Genomic DNA, 24,044 nt, shown 5'->3' on the forward strand with positions numbered 1-24,044 from the left:
ACCCCATCCTCCGAAGTTGCTGGCCTTGTGCCGAAATTTGAAAAGATATAACCATGTCCAAAGGTGATGAGTTGGCAGAAACTCTAAAGCATTAGAAGAAATTCTTTGTTCCAGGGTTTTACTTTCTGTGTACAAACCCTACCGAGGTCCTGCTTTTACATCATTTCGTGTACATTGAAGTACTGCAGTAAACAGTATTGACTTGCCACCCCGCTTAAAATACATGGCTTTGTGTTTCAATTAGAAACCATTATTAGTCATCTCCTTGACATGTATTAAGTTTTAAAACTTCCAGTGACAATAATTTAGACTTCGCCACTGAGAAGTAATTTCCATCGTAATAGCAAAAGAAAAAGTAGAACACGAAATACAACTTTTGTCAGAGTATCTTGTTAAATAGAGATAATTCTGAAAATATTTATTTATTTATTTAGTCAGTTATTTGTGCAACATCGGTGTCATTAATCCAAGGAACAGTATTTCTTTTTTATTTATATTTCAATTGTTATCTTACATAGAGTTAGCTAACAAAAATAATGGATAATTGCCTACAATATTCTTCATGTTTATATTGTATGTTGTTATTTTTTGGCAGACTTACATTATGTCTGTACACGTGTGAATACGATATTATATTTTAAGCATTTCTATGTATCTGTAACTAATATTCCTATGTTAGGAGTTTTCGTTTTCGTGTTTTTTTTTTTTTACTTCTTATCAATTACTCGAAAACAATTTGACAATTTCTGTCATCGACAAACATTTTTCAATACAATGATACATTTCTGAAGAGAAGGGAATTTTATATGATATTGCAAGAGTGGATGTAAGAATAGAAGACGTTGAAATTATATATGATTAAATGTAAAAACCATTTCTCAGATATTTTTAAATCAAAAATACAGCTCTGTAATTGAGATATGCTGCAGCTTATCTTATGTAATCACAATAATACAGGCTTAGGTCTCTCTCTCTCTCTCTCGCTCTCTCTCTCTCTCTTTCTCTCTCTCTCTCTCTCTTTCTCTCTTTCTCGCTCTCTTCCTCTATTCCTCCATCTCTCTCCTTCCGACAATAGTCATCTCAAGCGCTAGGTGAAAAATTCTTCCGTGTAATAACGTACGTATTCTACTTTATTTTATTCTATTCTGTTTCATTCCATTTCCTTGGAAAATTTGAGAACTTTCTTTCTGTATATAAACTACAGAATAGTTTCTTTCATTGCTTCTCAATAACATTACAATTGACAATATATATATATATATATATATATATAAACATATATATTTATGCATATACATGTGTGCGTATACATGTGTTTCTCTGTGTGTGCGTGTGTGTATGTGTATGTGCGTGTGTGTATATGTTTGTGTGTGTGTATTGCATTACTATATTGCATGCAACAAAGAAACAATCCGCCTGACAGGTTTCTGTGCAGATCTTGTTTACCGAATTCCAGTCACAAGATATGAGGAGAATTGATGCCGCAGCACATAACACTTGCTCTAGAGCCCTCGAGTGTGACTGCACTCGTGGCCCGGTCATCCTGATCCAATATTTATGTACATGGATCTATGCAAATAAATATTTATCTTTTGGTCTTTACTCTTTATTTTATTATGTTTGGATAAGGTGGCGAGCTGGCATAATCGTTAGCACGCCGAGCAAAATGCTTAGTGGCATTTCGTCTGTCTTTACGATCCGATTTCAAATTTCACCGAGGTCGACTTGTCCTATCATTCTTTCAGGGTCGATAAATTACATATCAGTAGAGTATTTGGGTTGATGTAGTAGACTTAACCCCTCCTCCGAAATTTCAGACCTTGTGCCTAATACAGAAAGAACTATTATATGCTTGGATGAATATAAATAAATATATATATATATATATGTATTTATATATAAGCAGGTGATAGTCGATCCTGTACGTAAAAAAGCATATTTTAAACGCCGTGAATATATACATTAGTGCTTACAATTATATCTGATGGATCATCATTCACTAGAATGCTAAAAAGCGTACTTATGCGCGAAGTTCAATATACTGCTGAGTTGTATAATGATTATGCTATTTCGGGACTCTGTAATATGTATGTATTGTAGATAACATTATCACCTAGACCATTGTAAAGTGCAATATTTACAAAACGCAGCCATACAATGTGTTGTTTAGAAAAACATAAGCTTTCTTATAAGGGTTAAATTTTAGAAAAGTAACGCGTTACCATCATTCTGCAGTTGCCATCCTGATACATCCTCATGTAGTCGTCCATGATATCATAGAAACAGTCTGAAATGTAGTCAACTCTGGCCATATCTATGTTGTTTCTGCCATGGAAACCTAGATGATAGGAAAGATGGAGATACAGATATAGAGAGAGAGGTAAAAACCACATACAAAATTTAATATGAAATAATAAAACATCATGTAGGATTGCCACGTTGCGTAGAATAAAACATCTATCAACATTTTCCTTTCTGTTTCAACAACGTTACATATATATATATATATATATATATATATATATATATATTTCTATATGTATATGTATATATATGGCCCAAAATTCACTGAGAGGTTGAAATCTTTGATAATTCTTTTACATTTTTACCTTGGGTGTTTCTTTTCAGAGATATTATGGACTAGGCCCTCGAAACTAAATATGCAAAAATATGGCTGCGCACAACGCACCCGAATGGAGAAACTGTTCTATGAAAATCAGGGGCCAATTAATCAAACACAGAGAGCTCTTAAGAGAATTGCACCGCATAAAGTGTACAGTATGGTGTGCAATTAGGGTTGATGAGATAATCAGGCCTTATTTCTTTGAGGTCGATGATGGAAAAGGCTGTCACTGTGACTGGTAAGCGTTACAGGTCCATGATCGAGGACGTTTTGCGCCCAGCCCTTTAAAATAGGGATGATGTGTAGTTCCAGCAAGATGAGGCAAATGCTCATAACGCAAGAGACAACACAGTTGCTGAGGGTATATTTTGGAGAAAGTGTCATCATTCGCTACTGTGATGTCGGCTGGCCATCACGTTCCCCTGACTTGAATAGCCTTGGCTTGTTGGGGTACCGCAAGGAGAGGTTTTATGTCAAACCAGAAGCACCGGAGCAATCGAAGAAGACTATCATTAGCTAAGTCAAGGAACTGAACCCTGAAACCATTACAGCTGTCATGGAATATATTTTGGAATCAAGTGCCACTTCGCAAATTACACAAAATGTGTGTTTTAATACTAAAGTGGCTTCATATATATATATATACATACATATATATATATATATATATATATATATATATATATATATATATATATATATATATATATATATATATATATATATATATATATATATGCATATATATATATATATATATATGTATATATATATATATGTATATATATATATATATATATATATATATATATATATATATGTATATATATATATATATATGTATATATATATATATATATATATATATATATATGAACTCAGACGTATACACAAAATACCTTACCAAATTCTCTGGCCAAATATCTAGCCATAGCCATACTTTGGGGAATCTGGGTCCTGTTGTCCAATTCCAGCATGGGCATCATGTTGCATGGCATCTCTGGAATAAAGATACATTTCATTAAAAAGAGATTCAATCACGAACAATATTTTAATGACTTTATTACTGGTCGAATAGAACGTGATATTAGTGGTAAGAATAATGGTTTCTGATTTAGGCACAACCTATTAATTTTGAAGGGAAGGGTTAGTCAATGCATGCGAACCTGTACTCGACTGGTACGTTATTTTATCACCTCCGGGGAAATAAATGTCAAGTGTGTCTTTGGCATTATTTGAACCTAGAATGTAAAGAGTCTCAATAAATGCGATAAAGTAGTTTGTCCCTGGCTTTAACGGATAATTCTTTGTTTAATCTCTAGGTCTCATTTGGATTTTACAGTTAAATAGTCAAGAAAACAAAGGCGAATATTCGATGACCAAGAATCTTAGATTCTAGATCCTCAAATTAATGTGCTGAAAATATTTAGAGAATACGTAAAACAGAAAATAGTGTCTAAAAACACACCGATAAGTAATCTTCACCTATGAAGTATGAGAGCATCTCTCAACTCTTTCCCGGTCATTTCGCCGATTAGGTTTTCTAAATTCTGAAAGACTTCTGTAAGCATTTTCTGCGTTGAACCAGAGAATAATAAAAAAAAAAGGTGTCCCGAGGAATATTGTTTTATAGTATGATACTTCGTTCGCGTAGCTCTAATATGATATCTAAAAATCCAGTCATATGTCACATCGTTGATTTAAGTGTGGTCATCCTGTATCACTTTACGCAAGTTGTATATCAGTACATATAGTATCCAGTGTTCATTACTTTATAAGATGGTTGTGTATGATTTGAGGGAGGTTTAAGTACTGTTTCTAGCAGGTCGAGCAACAATGCAGCAGTTCTCTTATTGACTCCAATAATTTGTATATAATATATAATATAGCGCGTGTACAGTATAGCTGTTATAATAGATGTCCCTAAAGTATTGGAAAGAGTTTGGTTCATATTTAGTTTTTTCTTGATTACTGTATATCATATAATAATCTGGTGGCTCTTAATGCTACTGGCAACATGTAATCAAGTGCAACATGTTACATGATTGGTTGTTTGGGTCAGAGCTTAAAGTAATATCTCCATCAAGAGGAGGGCTTAAAACTGTCTCATAGTATCGTGAGCGATGATATAGCAATGGAGCAGATGATTACCCAGAGTACAGTAAGTATTCTTTGAATGTGCTTTATCCTTAGATATTGTCATAATTTCTGTCGAGGAGAGGTGTCACGGTCGCCCCTTAACTGTTTTGTATGTATCCATGTGCATAGATCTGTTATTCTTTAGGTGAGTAATGAAGCAGAGACGCTATGAAGAAAATAACCTAAGCGAGAAACAAGCTGTAATCATAAGTTTTAAGGTGATTTCAGATAGACTGCCTTTCCAGTATCCTATTTTAGCTTGCAGGAGATAATAGTGAAAGTCAGGCTTCTGAGGGAATGTAATCTTTGTTATAGTAAAGAGAATGTTTCTTAAAATTAAAAGAAATACATGTGACAGCAAAGCCGCTATAAGTATCACAAATTTTGGACGTTAGCAATAGTCCTTGTCGTTAAGTGTTCGGGCTATCTCGCAAATTACCGATGATAGAATACCAGCATTTCTTGAGTTTCCTTGCTTTGCTCCTGAGTGTATTCAGCACATGCAAGGTAGGCTATAATGGTTGTGATTGGCCATCATTCTTCTATTGCTGCTGTACTATTTAAGATATACGATAAACAATGAAATTTCACTTAAGCAACAAGATGATGTTTACTGAATTCAACCATGAATCATATCCATAATACAACTTGAATATATTATATATAACAACACTATGTTGTTATTTAGCACCACAACCTTACTCAACGAATACTCATACGATCAACATATGTTCCGTTACCACATAGACGCCGGTGAAGCCGTGATGCGACTGTCCCAACCACATGAATCCGAGTTCAGTACTACTGCATGGCTACTCGGGCGTGTATCTTCTTCATGGCCCCTAAATTTGATATGGAAACTGAAAGACACACCTCATAGATATATACATATGAATGTATATATCTACATGTGTTTCTTTTGTTAGTGTTTCTCCGCCACCTTCGCTTGATAACCGGTAACCTAGCGGTTCGTCAGAAAACACCGATAGAATAAATAAGTACGAAGCTTTAAACAATAAGTACTGGGCCCAACTTTTTTCGACCAAAATCCTCTTAAGGCGGTGTCCAAACATGACCGCACTGACTGAAACAAGTAAAAATAATGTAACACATATTTTTAAAAATCAGAAAATGACGAAGGATGATTAGTATGCATGTATACATACATACATGCATACACATACATGCACAAACATATCTATATATATATACATGCAGATGTATACATATACATGTACATGTATATATATATGTATATATATATGTCTCTTAAAAGATAGAGCTCAAAATCGATGCATTGAAGATACTTTATTGCAGCAAGACTGTTAACAGATACTATATATTTTGTAAAATTTTGTTTTATAAACGTATATATTTAATATAATATATATATATATGTATGTATGTATATATATATGTATATGTATATATGTATATATATACATATATACATCCATATATAAATATACATACTTATGTGTGTGTGTGTGTGTGTGTGTGTGTGTGTGTGTGTGTGTGTGTGTGTGTGTGTGTGTGATGGAGTGGCTCAGTATGGATCACAAATGGAGGCGTGAAGTTACCGTTCTTTCTTTCGTTGATAGTTCATAATTTTTTCGGCTGACGCACACAGAATCTCCCCTTGCTTTCTATCATAATAATTTAATTTGCTTCAATTTGCTGTGCCTAAAGTAAATCCTTCCTCTATTATTTCTTTCCGAGAAGAGTAACACTCTAAAATCATCTTCTTATTCATGTGTCTACTACAAAAGCCATCCAACAGAAGTTGAAAACAAAAACCACACCAGACAGAGAGGGAATTCAAATATCATTGGCATAATCACCCTTCCTTTGAACAGAAGATATTTCCTTCATTAGCAATACAATGGTGCTTTCTGTCTATTTTTATCACGTAGTCTCGTTACAGGTGAATCAGTGACCTTGACCAGGAATTGCTTGTTTATTATATAACAGTAAATTCTTTTACATAACCAAAGTCTACGTATTTAAATACAGCTATTATACGCCAGCTTATAACGTCTGCTCATAACCATTAGTGAGTAAATAGTAACAATCAATCAACTAAGTTCATGAGATCAATAGATATGAATCATATTATAAATCCTAGCCTCAACATAAGTAAACATAAAAATATTGTTTTAAGTGATGCATAAAAGGATATTGTACATACTGTTTCTCATGCTGTCCCATTCGGAAGATTCGATTCTGCGGTCATTGTACTGGACACCAGCAGCTGCGAACAGCATACGGCAGATCTCAGCACGGCCACGGTGGTTGAAGTAGTGGAGTGTGTAGGAAGGCATGATTTACTGGTGAGGATTGAAGTTGGTGGTGTTAACACGTAGTTTTAGCTTACGAAGCTATTCAGTTCAGAAGTGATCACGTTGTCGTACTGATAAGCGAACTGAAATGTTCCACAGATTTGGTTACTTATATGTGCGAGAAAATTTTTCAAGAAACAAAAAAGAAGTAAATCCGACAGAGAATAATTATTTTAAATCTCATTAAATAGTTCTAAGAATTACTTCATTCGTTGATTCATGCGTTATTAGCGAGAGGGAGTGAATGACCGAGACCGAAAAATGCATTTGAATGAATTATAGTAATCAAATGTAGACTCTTATGTAGTTTTCTGTGTTTTAATTTTAATTACCAACAGCCTCGAGACATTTCGTGATTAGGTGCTTTGTATTGTTCACAGTAGAGAGAAACCTGCAAGAAAGAATGCATGATTTTAATTTTTGACTGTTTTTTGTTCCGTTTTGGAAATTTTTTATTTGTATTTCTTTGTCAACCAGTGTACTTGAATTGACTCTTATACAATGACTTTTGAACAGTTCTGTAATGACATTAAATGTGAGGTGTGCAAGTAAATACAGAAGAACAGAAAATAAAATGTTTCCAGACTTTATACGTATATATGCATGTATGTATGTATGTTTGTATGTATGTATGTATGTATGCATGTATGTGTGCAAGAACGTATGTATGTATGTACACATACACATGGACGCATATCTACATACATACACATAATCTATAAATTAGTTCATAAAATGCATTGTCTATGATTCGAGAATATGCAGGATCTGTGTTTCAGCAATACAAACAGTAAAACAATAGTTTACTAATAATGTGAAAATATGCATAACCGAAAAACACTGAAATCAAGGTTTGTAATATCTGTAGGAGAACAGAGAATTCTACATACACGCGATCAAATAACTATTTATCGTCGTTACACACACATACATACACACCCATGTGTGTATGTGTGTGTGTGTGTGTGTGTATATATATGTATGTATGTATATATATATATATATATATATATATATATATATATATATATATATATATATATATATATATATATATATATATATATATATATATATATAAAAGATAATAAGAGTGAAAAAACTACAGAAGGCTTGTGTTACTTGGTTAAAGTATATATTTAAATTATGTCAGAAAAATGTTATAAAAATGTTATAAAAATGTTATAAAATCTTTTTGGTATATAAACATTGTATTTTGAGAAATAACCGGTTTTGTGTTGTCTTTTCAAATTTCTCTACTTCATTGTGTCGTGTTCGCTCCAGTCTGAGGATTTTTCTAACATATTTCTGACATAATTTAAATATATACTTTAACCAAGTAACACAAGCCTTCTGTAGTTTTTTCACTCTTATTATCTTTTATACATCCAACCACATGCTTTCACATACCAACTTTCTCACCTATATATATATATATATATATATATATATATATATATATATATATATATATATATATATATATATATATATATATATATATATATACGATTGCGATGATGAAAACAAAGCGTTGTTGAAATTAATTTATATTGGCTACAATAGACTAGGGGAACTCTCTCTTATAATAAGCTCCATAATATTATGATCATACCTAACAGAATATTCTTGTTATTTTGCCTCAAGCTAGTTCTGAAGAAACAGACATATGATGAAAGGTTATCTAGTTACAGCCTTGAAGATCCTATATTAATTTTAAGAATAGTTTTTTTCCCGATCTCCTTCATTCAGATGGACATTTTGCTAAAATTACAGAATACGATTGGAGGTATATGTGGCTGCTATTTTTAATGAGTGTCAAAGAAAATTGTAACGCCGACAAACTGTGATCCTCAACGTCAGGCTCACATTCATGAGGTAGTAAGTTCGTTTCCCGGACTGTGGTGTCTTGCGTTCTTCAGCAAGGCACTTTATTTCAATTTGGTCCAGATTATTCAGCTGTAGAAAAGATTTGCGACGTCAATAGTGACAAGCTGTATCGGCCATTACCATTCCCTTGGACAACATCGCAACTTCTGCCCTTCCATAATGCTTGCTCAGATATGTGCCTAGGAGGAGAACTGTCTAGGAGCAACGCCATGGTCGTTCGTAACTGAAAGGGTCATATATGTATATACATACATACATACATACATATATATATATATATATATATATATATATATATATATATATATATATATATATATATATATATATATATATATATATATATATATATATATATATATATGTATATATGTATGTATGTATGTATGTGTGTATGTGTGTGTGTAATTATATGTGTCTTTGTATTTATCCTAAAAGCTGATCCATAAGGGTGTTGATTCGTTTATATGCGCATAACGTAGCGGTTAGTCAGAAAATTTGTATAAGTACCAGGCTTAAAAGTAACAACTGTTGTCAATTTGTTTGACTCCAGCATTGCCTCAGTCCAAAGGTTAAAACAAGTAAAAGATAATGGTAAAACATTTTAAACTCTTATCTATGAATACGGCAACAATGAACGCAATGATTCTATTTATGATTCTCAGTAGGTATAATGATTTCGTAAATTAAAATTCATTTCCATAAAAATCGAATTGACATTTGAAATACTTTTATTCAGTTTCTTGATAATTAATAAAATGATTAGAACAAATAATAATAATAATAATAATAATAATAATAATAATAATAATAATAATAATAATAATAATAATGATAATAATAATAATAATAATAATAATAATAATAATAATAATAATAATAATAATAATAATGATAATAATAATAATAATAATAATAATAATAATAATAATAATAATATTCAGGCAAATACAACAAAAACATCAGGACTTACAAATATATATAACATACAGAAAATTGCACTACTGGGTACTGCACACATTCTACGCAAAACACTTTCAGTACAGTAAACATAAGAGCACCACAGCAAACCACAGCACATACCCAAGGCGCACAGAGTTGCGCTCGGTAGTGAAGTGAAAGCACGTTATAAAAATAAAACTACTGAACAACAATAATAATAATTCATTTCCATAAAAATCGACTTGACGTTTGAAATTCTTTATTCAATTACCTGATAATTAAGAAACTGAACACTACTACTACCACTACTACTACTACTACTACTACTACTACTAATAATAATAATAATAATAATAATAATAATAATAATAATGATGATGATGATGATGATGATGATGATGATGATGATGATGATGATGATGATGAAGATGATGAAGTTGATGAGGATGATGATGATGATGATGATGATGATGATGATGATGATGATGGTGATGATGATAATTAAAGCATGATGATTGCTCCACAAGACCGGGCTCTCACTACCAAGTCAGCGAAGTATAACATCTATAAAACTTCCGAGACCCAGAAATGCAGACTGGGGAAAGAGTGTGGAAAATGTGGTCTACTTAGGAAATGGATGTAAAAGGAATGAAAGCGCCCACCACGATAAAGTGTGTGTATCTTCATTGGCTCTTATGTCATAAATACCAATATGAAGTAATAGAGAACTGGTGTGAACATGTACCAAGTGAAATTATGCAGGATAGAAAAGTAACAATATTCTGGGACTAGGATTTTCAGACGGATCGTGTAATCGAACAAGTCGGCCGGATATTGTCATATTGAATAAAAAAGAGACAAATATTGTCAGATCAATGATGTAGCTATACCAAATGACATGAATGCTGTGAGTAAAGAGGTTGAAAAAATCACAAAGTACTCTGAATTGAAAGTGGAAATTGCAAGACTGTATGGAATGCGAGAGAGTGATGTAAAAGTGATACCAGTGGTGATCGGAGCGTTGGGCCCAATCCCATTGAGACTTATCCCATGCAAGATTGATGTTTTGCAAAAGAGAGCTTTATTGGACACAGCGCACATCTTAAGGAAAGTATTATCTGTCTGAGGTCATTGTTGTGACTTGACAGATGACTAAAGATTCTGGTGCATTTTTACCTACACTTATTGAGTGGAAGAGCAGTGCGTGCCATCAAAGCGAAACTGGGGTAAAATATACGAAGCCTAGTATACCCATCATCACTACCCGTCTGATAAGGTTACACCAGGTACGTGCTTCACAGCCATATCTGCGCGACATGGTGATCTCATGTCACGATAAACAGCGCATGACCATGCAAGTAGAGCCCAGTTAGAATTTACTTCAGGTTGAGTAGCCCATCCCGCTCAAAAGGTCCCTGAATAAGGGTTGGTTAAGGATGTTGAACGAAACACCCATGTTTCCAAAGGTGAATTGTCGAAAGCCCAAAGAATTCTTTTCAATACATGGCTATGATGCCCTCTCACTAATTCTGCTCGAGATCAGATATGCACAAATCATCAGCCACTTATTATTGTTATTATTAATAATATTATTATTATTATTATTATTATTGTTGTTGTTGTTATTATTATTATTATTATTATTATTATTGTTGTTGTTGTTGTTGTTGTTATTATTATTATTTTATTTTTTGACTTTTGCTTTATATTTTTACAAATTGGCTCCAAGTCTCACCCAGAGACCTCAAGAGACAACAAGGTAGTAGTTTATGTCGGTGTTATGCCTTGGATGCCATATATTTGGTCTTGTACACAGTGTTCTAGAAAATGTTTAAGCAACCATAAGAAAATTATGTTTGTTTTAAAATTTAAGAATACATAAAAAGTATTTTGCGTAGGATATGGGCAGTCCCAATGCGCACTATCTTTTGAATTTATGCCATTTTGGGGTTTCCTGGTATCTGAGCTAGGTAGCAATCAGCCCCATTTGCTATCATTCCCAGGGCACCTATGACAACAAGTATTGTTTTAGTCTTCATGTTCCACATTTTGCTAATTTCTATTTCAAGATCTTTATACTTGATCAGTTTTTGGTATGTCTTGACAGATACGTTTATATCTATTGGGACAGTCATATCAACGAGGAGGTATGATTTTTGTCTGAAGTCTTTCAATATGATGTTTGGTATATTTGTATCTATCTTTCTGTCATTCATTTTGAATGGTGAAGATCCAGAGGAGTGAGATGTGATGTAATTATTTTGAAACACTGGAGGTGGGTTTTGTGTTCCCAGTTGGAATTTTCTTCCGGTCGAGTAGCCCGTCCCACTCAAAAGGTCCTTGAATAAAAGTTATTAAAGGATGTCAGACAAAATACCCGTGTTTCCAAAGGTGAATTATTCAAACCCCAAAGAATAACTCTCAACACTTGGCTATGATGCTCCCCGACTAATTCTGCTCGTAATCAGAGATGCGTACACTATCAGCCACTAAGGAACATGGTCAACTGGTTAAGGTCAAACAACTGACAAGTAGACCTGCGGTATTGAGAAGAATATTTGCTGTAGCTCATTCTTTATACGGGTATTGAGCAAAATATTTCTTGTAGCGCATGTTTTATACTTATCATCATCATCATCATCATCATCATCATCATCATCATTATTATTATTATTATTATTATTATTATTATTATTATTACTACTATTATTATAACATAAACAGTAATTTATCGAATAAAGGAAAGATATATAAAATGATAAGAAACTGAGCCGCTAAAATATTACCAGATAAGAAACTGCGTCGTTATAAACGACCGCTGCTTCTGGCCTTATGACAATTTTAGAAATTATTATCAATGCGGTGAGGTGTGTGATATATCTCTCAGCGGAAACGCACTTTCTTGAACTATAATTGTATAGGAAGCATCTACCCAAATATAGATCATGCAATATCGGTACTCAATCCTATTTTAACCTTTGCCCATTTTTCTTTAAGCAAAATACAGTATTCTTTGTAGTGGTATTTAAATGAAATAATATGGTCGATATTTCCATGATTTTCGTTCTGCTGTTATCGTTCTGAAATACGGCACATCACACATGCACTGATTAGGGAAGGGACATAACTTTATATCACAATTTGGTTTCGTTTATACTATTTCGAATTATTTTTCTAATGGATACCGTGGAGTAAATTTGTTTGATCCTGTTCTTGCAGAATAATTTAATGATGTTTGTCATTTTCTTGAACTGCTCGTTGATTCAAGAGACAAAATGATTTTACCACGCATCTTATAATGCTCTAACTGAACGTTGGATTAAAATACATCGAATTTGTTGCTCCTGGAGAAATATCCATTCACCAGTACATGCATTGTTAATGGCTGATCTACGTAGCTGTACGTTTTGTAGTATGTCTTTGTTCTTGTTATTGTTGAATTATATGAAACACATTTATAACATGAATCATTTCATTATACTAACCATTTATACTTATTATATGAAACACTTATTCACATTCTTGCAACAGTTGAACGAATAAAACTAGACATAGGAAGAGAAATTGTAAGAAACATATGATAAAGATAAGTAGAGAGAGAGAGTCAGAAAGGGAGATAAAAAGAGAGAGAAAGAGAAAATGAGGGGGAAAGAGAGAGAAGAGGAGGTTCGAATCCCAATATATTTTTACTAGTTTTCTTGAATCAAAAGTTTGATTTCGCGAAATTGCACACGCACGCACACACACACGCGCAACATACACATACACGCCCCCTCACACGCACCCACACGCACATACACGCACACACACACACATACACACACACACACATACGCGCTCACACATACACATATTCTACATTGACTTTAAATTGCTTATTGCTGGGAACTAGCACAATCTTTCTTTTATGCTTTGCAGTTTTGAGACCAGACGAACTTAAACAAGAATCATTTTTTTTTTCTGTATATATGTATAAACCAAAACATGGCTATATTGTCGTAAGAGAGAAGAACAGATATCCTACTTTATTCATAACTTTCCATCAACAGTGTATTCATTCAACAGCCATGATATTTCACTCATAACACATCTTATCAAGTAACTTTGTATACATTTTACGAAGTGGCATAGTTTACCGCTGTGAGCATTATTTGGGAGTTAACTAAAGATCACAAGATTTCTATCAGATGTAGTGCTATGTTGCATAATCTGCCATGCAACGGTTTCGTTGCTTTCAAACAGTTCTTCAAGTCTACCTTTGTAACTATTCTCGTGCTTTCAAGCACTAGAATACGACAATGGTAAATGATTTGATTCGGTGGTATAAGTTATTGGAAAACTAATTTCCATTGTAGTCACCAAAAACAGTAATGTTCCAAAACATTTTACATTGATGGGTATATATATATATATATATATATATATATATATATATATATATATATATATATATATGATTGACCGTTGACTGAACACTATTCAATTTTTTTTCCCGTGTTTTTCTCCTTGTCTCCGTATTCTTTCTGGTGAAGAGCGTAGCTTGAAACGTCAAAGACTTTCCGTATTCCCGAGCGTCATACTAATACATCTTTTTGTTATTTACACCAACTGTCCTCGTCTGTAGTTGTTTTTTCGTATATTCTCCCATATATATATATATATATATATATATATATATATATATATATATATATATATATATATATATATATATATATATATATATATATATATATATATATATATATATATATATATATATATATATATATATATATATATATATATATATATATATATATATATATATATATATATATATATATAGTGGAGGCGCAATGGCTCAGTGGTTAGGGCAGCGGACTCGCGGTCATAGGATCGCGGTTTCGATTCCCAGACCGGGCGTTGTGAGTGTTTATTGAGCGAAAACACCTAAAGCTCCACGAGGCTCCAGCAGGGGATGGTGGCGAACCCTACTGTACTCTTTCACCACAACTTTCTCTCACTCTTACTTCTTGTTTCAGTTGTACCTGTAGTTCAACGGGCCAGCCTTGTCACACTGTGTCACGCTGAATATCCCCGAGAACTACGTTAAGGGTACATGTGTCTGTGGAGTGCTTAGCCACTTGCACGTTAATTTCACGAGCAGGCTGTTCCGTTGATCGGATCAACTGGAAACCTCGACGTCGTAAGCGACGGTGTGCCAACAACATATATGTATATATATATATATATATATAAATGTGTGTGTGTTTGTTTGTGTGCGTATGTGTATGTGTGTGTGTGTGTCTGTGTGCCTGTACAAGCGCGTATGTTTATATGTATATATAATAGAAGGTTAAATAGTCCACACATTTTACTGTTAGTCGGAATTTCAAGAGGCCGATTAACAAAGAGAAGTGACCATTGGAAAAATGCTACACACACACAAAAACACTAACGCACATAATAAGAATACACACACACACACAAACACAAGCACACGCTAAAGACATCGCAGAGAGCTGGTGTTAAGGGGCAACCACCAGCCAGACATTCCAAAGGAGCCCTACACTCGAGATGGCATGTAAGGACTGCGATAGACAGCCTACGAGTGAGCGAAAAAGTTAACGGCCGGACGTGTTCTCTGGTGATTGATTCGGCCTCGGGACAAACTTTTGTGAGGTCCGATGTGTTGCAGGACCTAGACCTGGCAGAGGCATCGCAGCAGTTGTGTGGAGTTACCGGACATTGCACTGAGCTGAGAGGGCCAGTTAATGTCCGGATTGATGTTGCCGGATTGGAAGTTGTACTTCCTGTTTATTTGGTTGAGATGGAGGATCTATGCATTTTGGGACTGGACTATTTAACGTCTATGGCTTGTCAGCTGGACTTGCGGTTAATGAGGCTTTCGGTGCAGGGAAGATCGGTCCCTGTTAAGGTGGTAAGACGGACCACGCCCGGTAGCGAGGTAAAAGCGCTACGGACGACGGTAATACCACCGAGGTCGGAAAAGCTACTCCAGTGTCGTGTGAGCAACCCGATTGATGGCTGTCTGGGGCTGTTGGAGCCCGACAGGCGAGGCAAGTTGAAAGCTAGAGTGAGGGTCAGACGAACCCTGGTGGAAGCAGGTGCTGATGAAATGCTGGTAGTAGCAGCCAATTGTTCGACAGTGGCGCAGAGGATTTGTAGGGGACAAATCGTGGGACTGTGCCAGGCAGTGGACCAGCGGCAGAGTCAGTTGCATTGTGCAGGAGAAGAAGTGCACAGTAAAAAGTGCAAACGTACGACGGTGACTGGATGTGTGTCAACCGGAGAAATGCAGACGAGTCGAAGTCACTACGCACCGGGAAAAGGCATCGAGGAAGGAGTTAGAACTGTTGTTTGTTTTTGTCGGAACGACAAAGAACTAGGGAAGGGGTAGTGATGCGACCACCGAAAACAAATTAATGTTATATCCCTATGTCCCGAGCTGGGTTTGAAACCCTATTCTGGTTGTTGAGGACAATGGTATTTCCTTTGTCCTGTAAAAAAGTACAGTAATTTTTACCGTAGGAGTGATCGCTGACCCTTTCCGGTCATCGAAAGTTCAGAAAAACAAGCTAAGGAACTGTACTAAACTGACCCAGCTTTGGAGGGGGGTAAAGTAGCACTGTTGAGCTGCGGTATTTGTGATAAATACGACAGGAAGGAGTTGGCATCAAGCAGTTGGCGAGAGCAGTTGGCCCGAGGCGGTTGGCCAGAGCAGTTGGCCAGGGAGTTGGATGAAGAACGTCAGCCAGTGAAGATGTACAGCCGTTGATGTGAAGGCTAACAGCCAGCCAAGATGAACAGAGAGTCTGACAGACAGAGGCTGAGAAAGTACCAGTCAACTGATAGGGACTGAAGCAATGAGAGAGAGGGACAGAGAGATGGAACTGTTGTGGCAGCCAAGAGCTTGTAGTAGTCAGTTGGTCACTTCTTGGATTGTAGTAGGAGTTTTGAAAGTAAGGAAATTCGTGCGGTGAAGGTTTGTTTAAATATTCTTTAAAATGTACTTCGTCGTTACATGTTTTAAAAGAAGAAAAGAACTTCGTTAACTTTCGTTAACTGTGATGTTAACGGGTGGAAAAGAAAAAGAAAAGAACTTTGATGGGACATGTTGTTAACTGAAAAGAAAAGAAAAACAACGAAGTGAAAGAACTTTTAATTCGACTTGATATATGAACTCTTGATTGTAAACTTTTGATTATGTTGCATGCACTATTGTTATATGTTAATGAATTATTGTTACGCAATGCTATGTTTTGTATTGATGATGTATTGTTACATGTTTTAAAAGAAAAAAAGTTAGTTCCACTACGCAACGTATGGTCTCCGTGTTATTTCTCCCTACTTTTGCCTGTGTTCATCCTTACGTGCTCCGGCTTGGCTTAGTCGTGGCGAACATCCCGACTCACTGAGCGTTGACGTTCGCGCGCGCGAGTTTTCTCTTCGTTGAGGTGCTTCGCGTGCGGGCGTTCGTAACAATATATATATATATATATATATATATATATATATATATATATATATATATATATATGTGTGTGTATGTATATGTATGTGTGTGTATATGTTTGTGTGTCTGTGTTTGTCCCCCCAGCATCGCTTGACAACCGATGCTGGTGTGTTTACGTCCCCGTAACCTAGTGGTTCGGAAAAAGAGATCCGATAGAATAAGTACTAGGCTTCCAAAGAATAATTCCTGGGATCGATTTGCTCGACTAAAAGCGGTGCTCCAGCATGGCCGCAGTCAAATGACTGAAACAAATAAAAGAGTAAAAGAGTATATATATATATATGTCAGGTATGTATATGTACATAGAAATATACACATGTATACGTTTGTGCGGAGGTGTATAAATATAAGGTTCTATGGTTCCACAAATCGTAAGCACACAGTTGATCCGAGTGACAGCATTATTTTTGCCTTCCAAACTACAATTGCAGTAAGATTTATACTTAATTCCGATACAGTGTTTTTTGAACTTAAGGGAAAGAAACTATATTTGATAATGGTATATATATAGAGTTGATGGGTTGGTTAAATGGAAGTATAATATTTAAACACCCTCTCGCAAATATTTGACAATATTTGTAATATATACGGCGATAAGGTTTAGAGAAGATATAAATTTCTTACATCTGAATAACATTATATATTTAAACTTAACAAATGATTTATAACAGGCATATAAACAATCTGTCTTCCATAGAACGCAGGGTGCAAACTATGTCATAACTAAATTAGAAACAACAATATAGAAATCGCGGCCCTATAATTATTAACGATCTATTTTCTCTTCTCGTTATAAACCAGCACAGTTATTTCTGCACATAGATAGCAATTATACTGTATGGTTGATTAATTTCTTAGTTTTATGACCCGTTATATAACGTTTTGATTCGCTAATAGACATATCTGCAGTACAGAATGATTTATTATATATTCTGGATGACCATATACATACATGTGGGCTTCTCCTACCAGATATTGTTAAACTCATATATTATAAACTATGATGGTATTTTTTGGAATAAAGATTGATATATGTATAATTGTACATAGCTGGGACAAAAAAAAAAACACTTATAGAGACACAGCCACACACATCTTGTACAATCGAAAATATACACGAACATACACACACACAAACGCTCACACATATATATGTATATATATACATACATATATATATATATATATATATATATATATATATATATATATATATATATATATATATATATATATATGTATACATATATAAACATATATATATACATACACAAACACACACATATATACACATATATGTATATATACATAGAAATATATATATATATACATATACATTTACACATATATATACATATATTCATATACGAATATACATGTATATTTTTTATATATACATATATACATACATTCATACATAAATACGTGTGTTTGCGCATGTGTATATACCTATGTATTGTATATATGTACATTCATTTATATGTCTCTAAATATGGTTGTATGTGTGATTGAATGTATGTGTTTGTTTCTGTGTATGTATGTATGTATGTATGTATGAGTTCATTTATTTGCTTCAGTCCAGGCAGTGGATTTATATACAGGGTGTCCACAAGGTCTGGGTACATGGAGTAAATAAAATCGTAACATAAACAATTAAATATAAGAGATAATAATTTCTTAAAGTATGTGTTAATCCCCATGTAACTGTAGAATGTTTATACGTACTTCCAGTGGACATACCGTTTCATTTCAACTGTCACATTTTAAAATATTATTAGAAGAATGTTCAGTATAAGCATTCTTCTTCTTCTTCTTCTTCTACCACTACAATTATTACTAATAGCATCCCTATTATTAGTAGTATACTCCTTGTGAGAGTGTGTATGTGTGTGTTTGTTGTGCTCTGCGCGCGTGCATGTGTGTGTATGTTTGTGTGCGCTCGTTTGTATGTGTTTGTGTGTGTTTGCATATATATATATATATATATATATATATATATATATATATATATATATATATATATATATATATATATATATATATATATAATACACTCATATGCACACACACATATTGCATATATATACATATCTATATATATTCATTCTTATATATATTGTATTTATTTTGATCGATAGATATAGATAAATAGATGGATAGACAAACAAAAAGGAATATAGATAAATAGATAGATAGATAGATAGATAGATAGATAGATAGATAGATAGATAGATAGAGAGAGAGATAGAGAGAGAGAGAGAGAGATAGATACATGCATACATAGATACATATATACATACATACATACATTCACACCCACAAGAACACAGGTATATGTTTGTATATCTATCTATCAATCTATCTATCTATCTATCTATCTATCTATCTATCTATCTATCTATCTATATATGTATATATATGTAGACGATGAGAGAGAAAAAGGAAGAAAAATAAAGAAAGTTACTCATATTCAAACATTGAAATTTCCCACGCATACATTGAATAGTGTACACAAATGTACAAGGAAGTGAAAATAATTATTTAAAATGCCATAACGAGAATGGTGTGTTAAAGTGTGTTCAGTTAGATGTGAGAGTCGGATGACAAATGAATCTTAGCTTTAAATATATCTATCTTGTTATCGTTAATTCATAAAATGATTGTATAGTAGAATTCTGTGATATAAACATCTTCCAATATATATATATATATATATATATATATATATATATATATATATATATATATATATATATATATATATATATATATATATATAATTTCATCAGCACAGACTCAAATCGTTTCTCATATGTTCTAATCGTTGCGTTACTACGATTGACGGGAGCGGAAGTAACTTTAATATTTCCTTGAAATCATCATCTTTATCATCATCATCATCATCATTGTTGTTGTTGTTGTTGTTGTTGTTATCATTAATAAGGTGGGGAGCTGGGAGAGTCGTTAGCATGCTGGCACAATGTTTGGCGGCATTTCCGCTGTTCATGTTCTGAATTAATATCCGCCAAGTTTGACATTCCCTTTCATCCTTTCGGAGTTGATAAAATCGGCACCAGTGAAACACTGGGGTCAGCGTAATCGTTTCATCCCCTCGCACATAATTGTTGCACTTGTGGCAAAATTTAAAACTATTATTATTATTGTTGTTGCGTTAAGAAGGTGGAACTCTAGCAAAATCGTTAGCACGCCGGGAAATTAGTGGTGAAAGTGAGTCACCTTGGAAAATGCCACAGTTTATGCTAATACTGTTTGAGAGCAATACTCTATTATAATGATATAATTGCAGCTTCGTGTTCCATAGTGACATATTATACTTTAAAAAATCTGAAATCACAGAAGAAATTTTGAAAATGTCCAGCGATTTCAGAATCCACGAATGTGGTATGCTGGCAAAGGCTTTTTTATAATCAATCTATGAACAGCTGAGATTTCTGTGCTTGTTATGGCAGTTCTCAAGGATCATGCGATTAATTAGGAGCTGATTTTTGCATCCGTATGAGCCTCGTCTACATCCTTTTTGTTCCGTGGGAAAGAGGTTATTCTCTTCCGTAAGCGTATATGATTTCTCCACTAGAATAGATGTCAAAATCATATAGGTAGTAGACAAACATGTTATAGGCGGGTAGTTTTTTTTTTTTTTGGTCTTTGGTTTCGTTATTTTTCGGGAGGAGGTAAGTAATACCATTTGCCATCCAATGGGGAGTATTTTCTGGGTCTTTCATAATACTATTAAATAGTATTACTAACATTTTGTGTGCGGACGACAGTGATTGAGAGCCAGAAATTTGGTACTCTATCAACACCAGGGGATTTCCACTTATGAACCTTTGTTAGTGTCCTCCTTAAGTCGGCGATTGAGATGTCTTCCCATACCGGTTCTTGTAGATTTTTTGTAGGCATCTTGGGTGCGTTTGATTCAGTCTGCAGTTTCATTGTATGGTTTCTCATCACTCCAGATCCCTTTCCAAAAGTTTTCAACTTATTCCATTAGGGGTGGATTTTCAATGCTTATTTTTCCTTTCCCTATTTCCCTGTAAAATGATTTGGCATTGGATTTGAACATCTTATTCTGCCTGTAGAATCTGATTCTTTTCTAAAATATGTGTATTCTCTGAGCTTTTGCTTGAACTTTTTATTTAAGTGTTTTATTCGTTGACATTAGTTCTTCTCTTGCTAAGAATCCATATTTTCTCACAATTTTCTTGCCTTTTCTTCATATTACACCATTTCTAGAGACTAGCACAATTAATATTGCTATCTCCCTTCGCAATGATTCAATCTTAATTTCAATTCTACTCCACCAGTTTGATTTTCTTTTCGAATTTGGTATTGTTGGCTTTTTGGGTGTCAAACAGCGTCTTTCGATTACCTTAGCAACAGAGTCAATAATTTCATTTAACTTATTAAGATCGGGTTTTAGTTGCTGTATGATTTCTTGTGTAATGCAGTTGCCAATTTTTATTTGTTTTATGTTGGTGTGCATTTGAGACTTTATAGAGTGGTTTCCTTTCATTCAAATTTGTATGCCCTACAACTGCAAGCTCATTCAGAACTCCCTGCTTCATTTCAATGATATATTTTCTGTGTTGTTCAGCAAATATGTGATCTTCAAATTTGGTTTCGACATCATTTTGCTGGCTGTTTTTTCTAGTGTCGTTATATTTTCCTTTTTCTTCAGGCCCTTGAATGGTTTCGGAAGATGGTCGCCCTTCCGGCGATGCTTGTGGTCCAACATTTCTCTCCTCTGCTTCGTTATTTCTTTCCTGACTTATATTTAGGTCATTCTCTACCATTTTGTTAATAGAGGTTAATTCTGCATCTGTGAGTCTGGTATTTCTGAAGATATCTCTTCTAACATTTGCTAATCTGTTTTCATCCAGGTTTGGTCTGCTAGCTGGATTCCGGCTCCTCCAAATTCTGTAGGAGTTTGAGGTGTGTTTCTCTTGGGTTTGCCTACTTAATGCAAAGTAATGAGCGTAAATTACTTCTTTATATTCTTCCCGGTTCCATTTAGTTCTTTTACATTTTTGTTTTTGTGGTCCTTGTGGTGGTGAACTTTGAGGGATTAATTTGGGACAAATCCCGTTTAAGTGACCTTCCAGGTTCGTATTCGGGAAAGATATTTTGCCATTCGAAAATTTTTCGCCGTCAAGCTGACAGCCTCATGACAGGCGCGCTTCCAGAATGACCATAGCTAGCGTACATATATAATGACCATGCATGCGTACATATATAATGTACGCATGCATGTAGGTATGCAATGTGGTACTCGAACACAAGTAAAAAAAAAAACCTTTGTACAATGTCATCTGTGTTAGGAAGAGTTGTTATAAAAGTGGCAGCTTCACTACAGTAACAACAGCCACCACGAAAGAAACCATTTTGTAGCAGTTACAACAACTTAACAGCATCAATCACGATGACAGCGCCAGTTTCATGGTTCACGACATGTACACAGACGACATAAACTAAACTTTAACAGAAAAACAAAACATTGTGAGCAACAATCACAGCAAGTATCACAGCTACAACAACAATAACAACAACAACAACAACAACGAGGGTGACATTAGTAATATTATCAACAAGAGAGAAAGGTAAAGACAGCGAAGATGACTAGAATATTCTCTGGAAGAAAATCAAAATCTAATAAGACACAGACAGTGAAGAAATGACAGAATAATTAATCATTGTAAAGTAATTGAAATGGAAATTTTCTGAGACAATCGGCAACTCAGAGAAAAGTGTATGTCTAATGATTTTCACTAGGCAGAAGGCCAGTAGTTTATGGTAATTGAGGTGATGTAGTTGTCTGAATATATTGACATATCATTGGCCTCTGCTCGTATATAACAACAATTTGTCTCAGCGTGATTTGAGCGCTTTTAACAATGAAATAACCTGAGTCGGTGGTTCCCCTGAGAGCACAAATCGCATCCATCTTGATTTAAACACACACATATCTACGTATGCAACACACACACACACACACACACACACACACACACACACACAAACAAACACAAACACACGCACATGTGCACGCACACGTTTTAAATATAGTTTTAAGCCCAAACACTGCATGTTGTAAGTATTAATATAAGTCGATGGTTTGCACTTTTCCCTTGTATTTAAGAGTTTCGGGATTAGGAACGATTCTTCGGGGAAGCATCGGGCAAATGGTGCTGTGAGATGATTTTGCTCTTTTTTACCTTGTATGTATATATATATATATATATATATATATATATATATATATATATATAATACATTCCATACATAGAAATGTGTAATAACGAAATAACACTCAGGTATTTCACTTCCGCGCACATGGTGATTTGAAATAAACAACTATCTTATGGAATAAGTCTGCGGAGGATATAATTATATTAAAATTCGTGTGTGTTAGTAGAAACGTGATACAAATATATGCATCACAGTCTTACACTGTAGATTAATTGTGCTTTCAGAGCAAGATGCCTGAGGAAGTGAACGAAATATAAAATCATTATTACATATGTCTATATATAGAATGTATATCATTACCTGACATTTAATATAAAGTGTTGTG

General features: G+C 34.2%; 1 protein-coding gene across 1 annotated transcript in view; it reads right to left on the minus strand.

The window, feature by feature from the left end:
- LOC106869773 (S-crystallin 3-like) overlaps positions 1–7,186 on the minus strand; it is a 10,870-nt gene extending 3,684 nt beyond the window's left edge. Inside the window, exons 1-3 of the mRNA XM_089352022.1 lie at positions 6,951–7,186; positions 3,528–3,623; positions 2,223–2,338 (exon numbers count right to left, since the gene is read on the minus strand). Coding sequence (XP_089208148.1) covers positions 2,223–2,338; positions 3,528–3,623; positions 6,951–7,083 — 345 coding nt within the window. The 5' untranslated portion in view covers positions 7,084–7,186. The remainder of the gene's footprint in view (positions 1–2,222; positions 2,339–3,527; positions 3,624–6,950) is intronic.
- Between the last annotated feature and the right edge of the window lie 16,858 nt (positions 7,187–24,044).

Source organism: Octopus bimaculoides, chromosome 5 (genome assembly GCF_046866305.1).
Source record: "Octopus bimaculoides isolate indiv1 chromosome 5, ASM4686630v1, whole genome shotgun sequence".
NCBI lineage: Eukaryota > Metazoa > Mollusca > Cephalopoda > Octopoda > Octopodidae > Octopus > Octopus bimaculoides.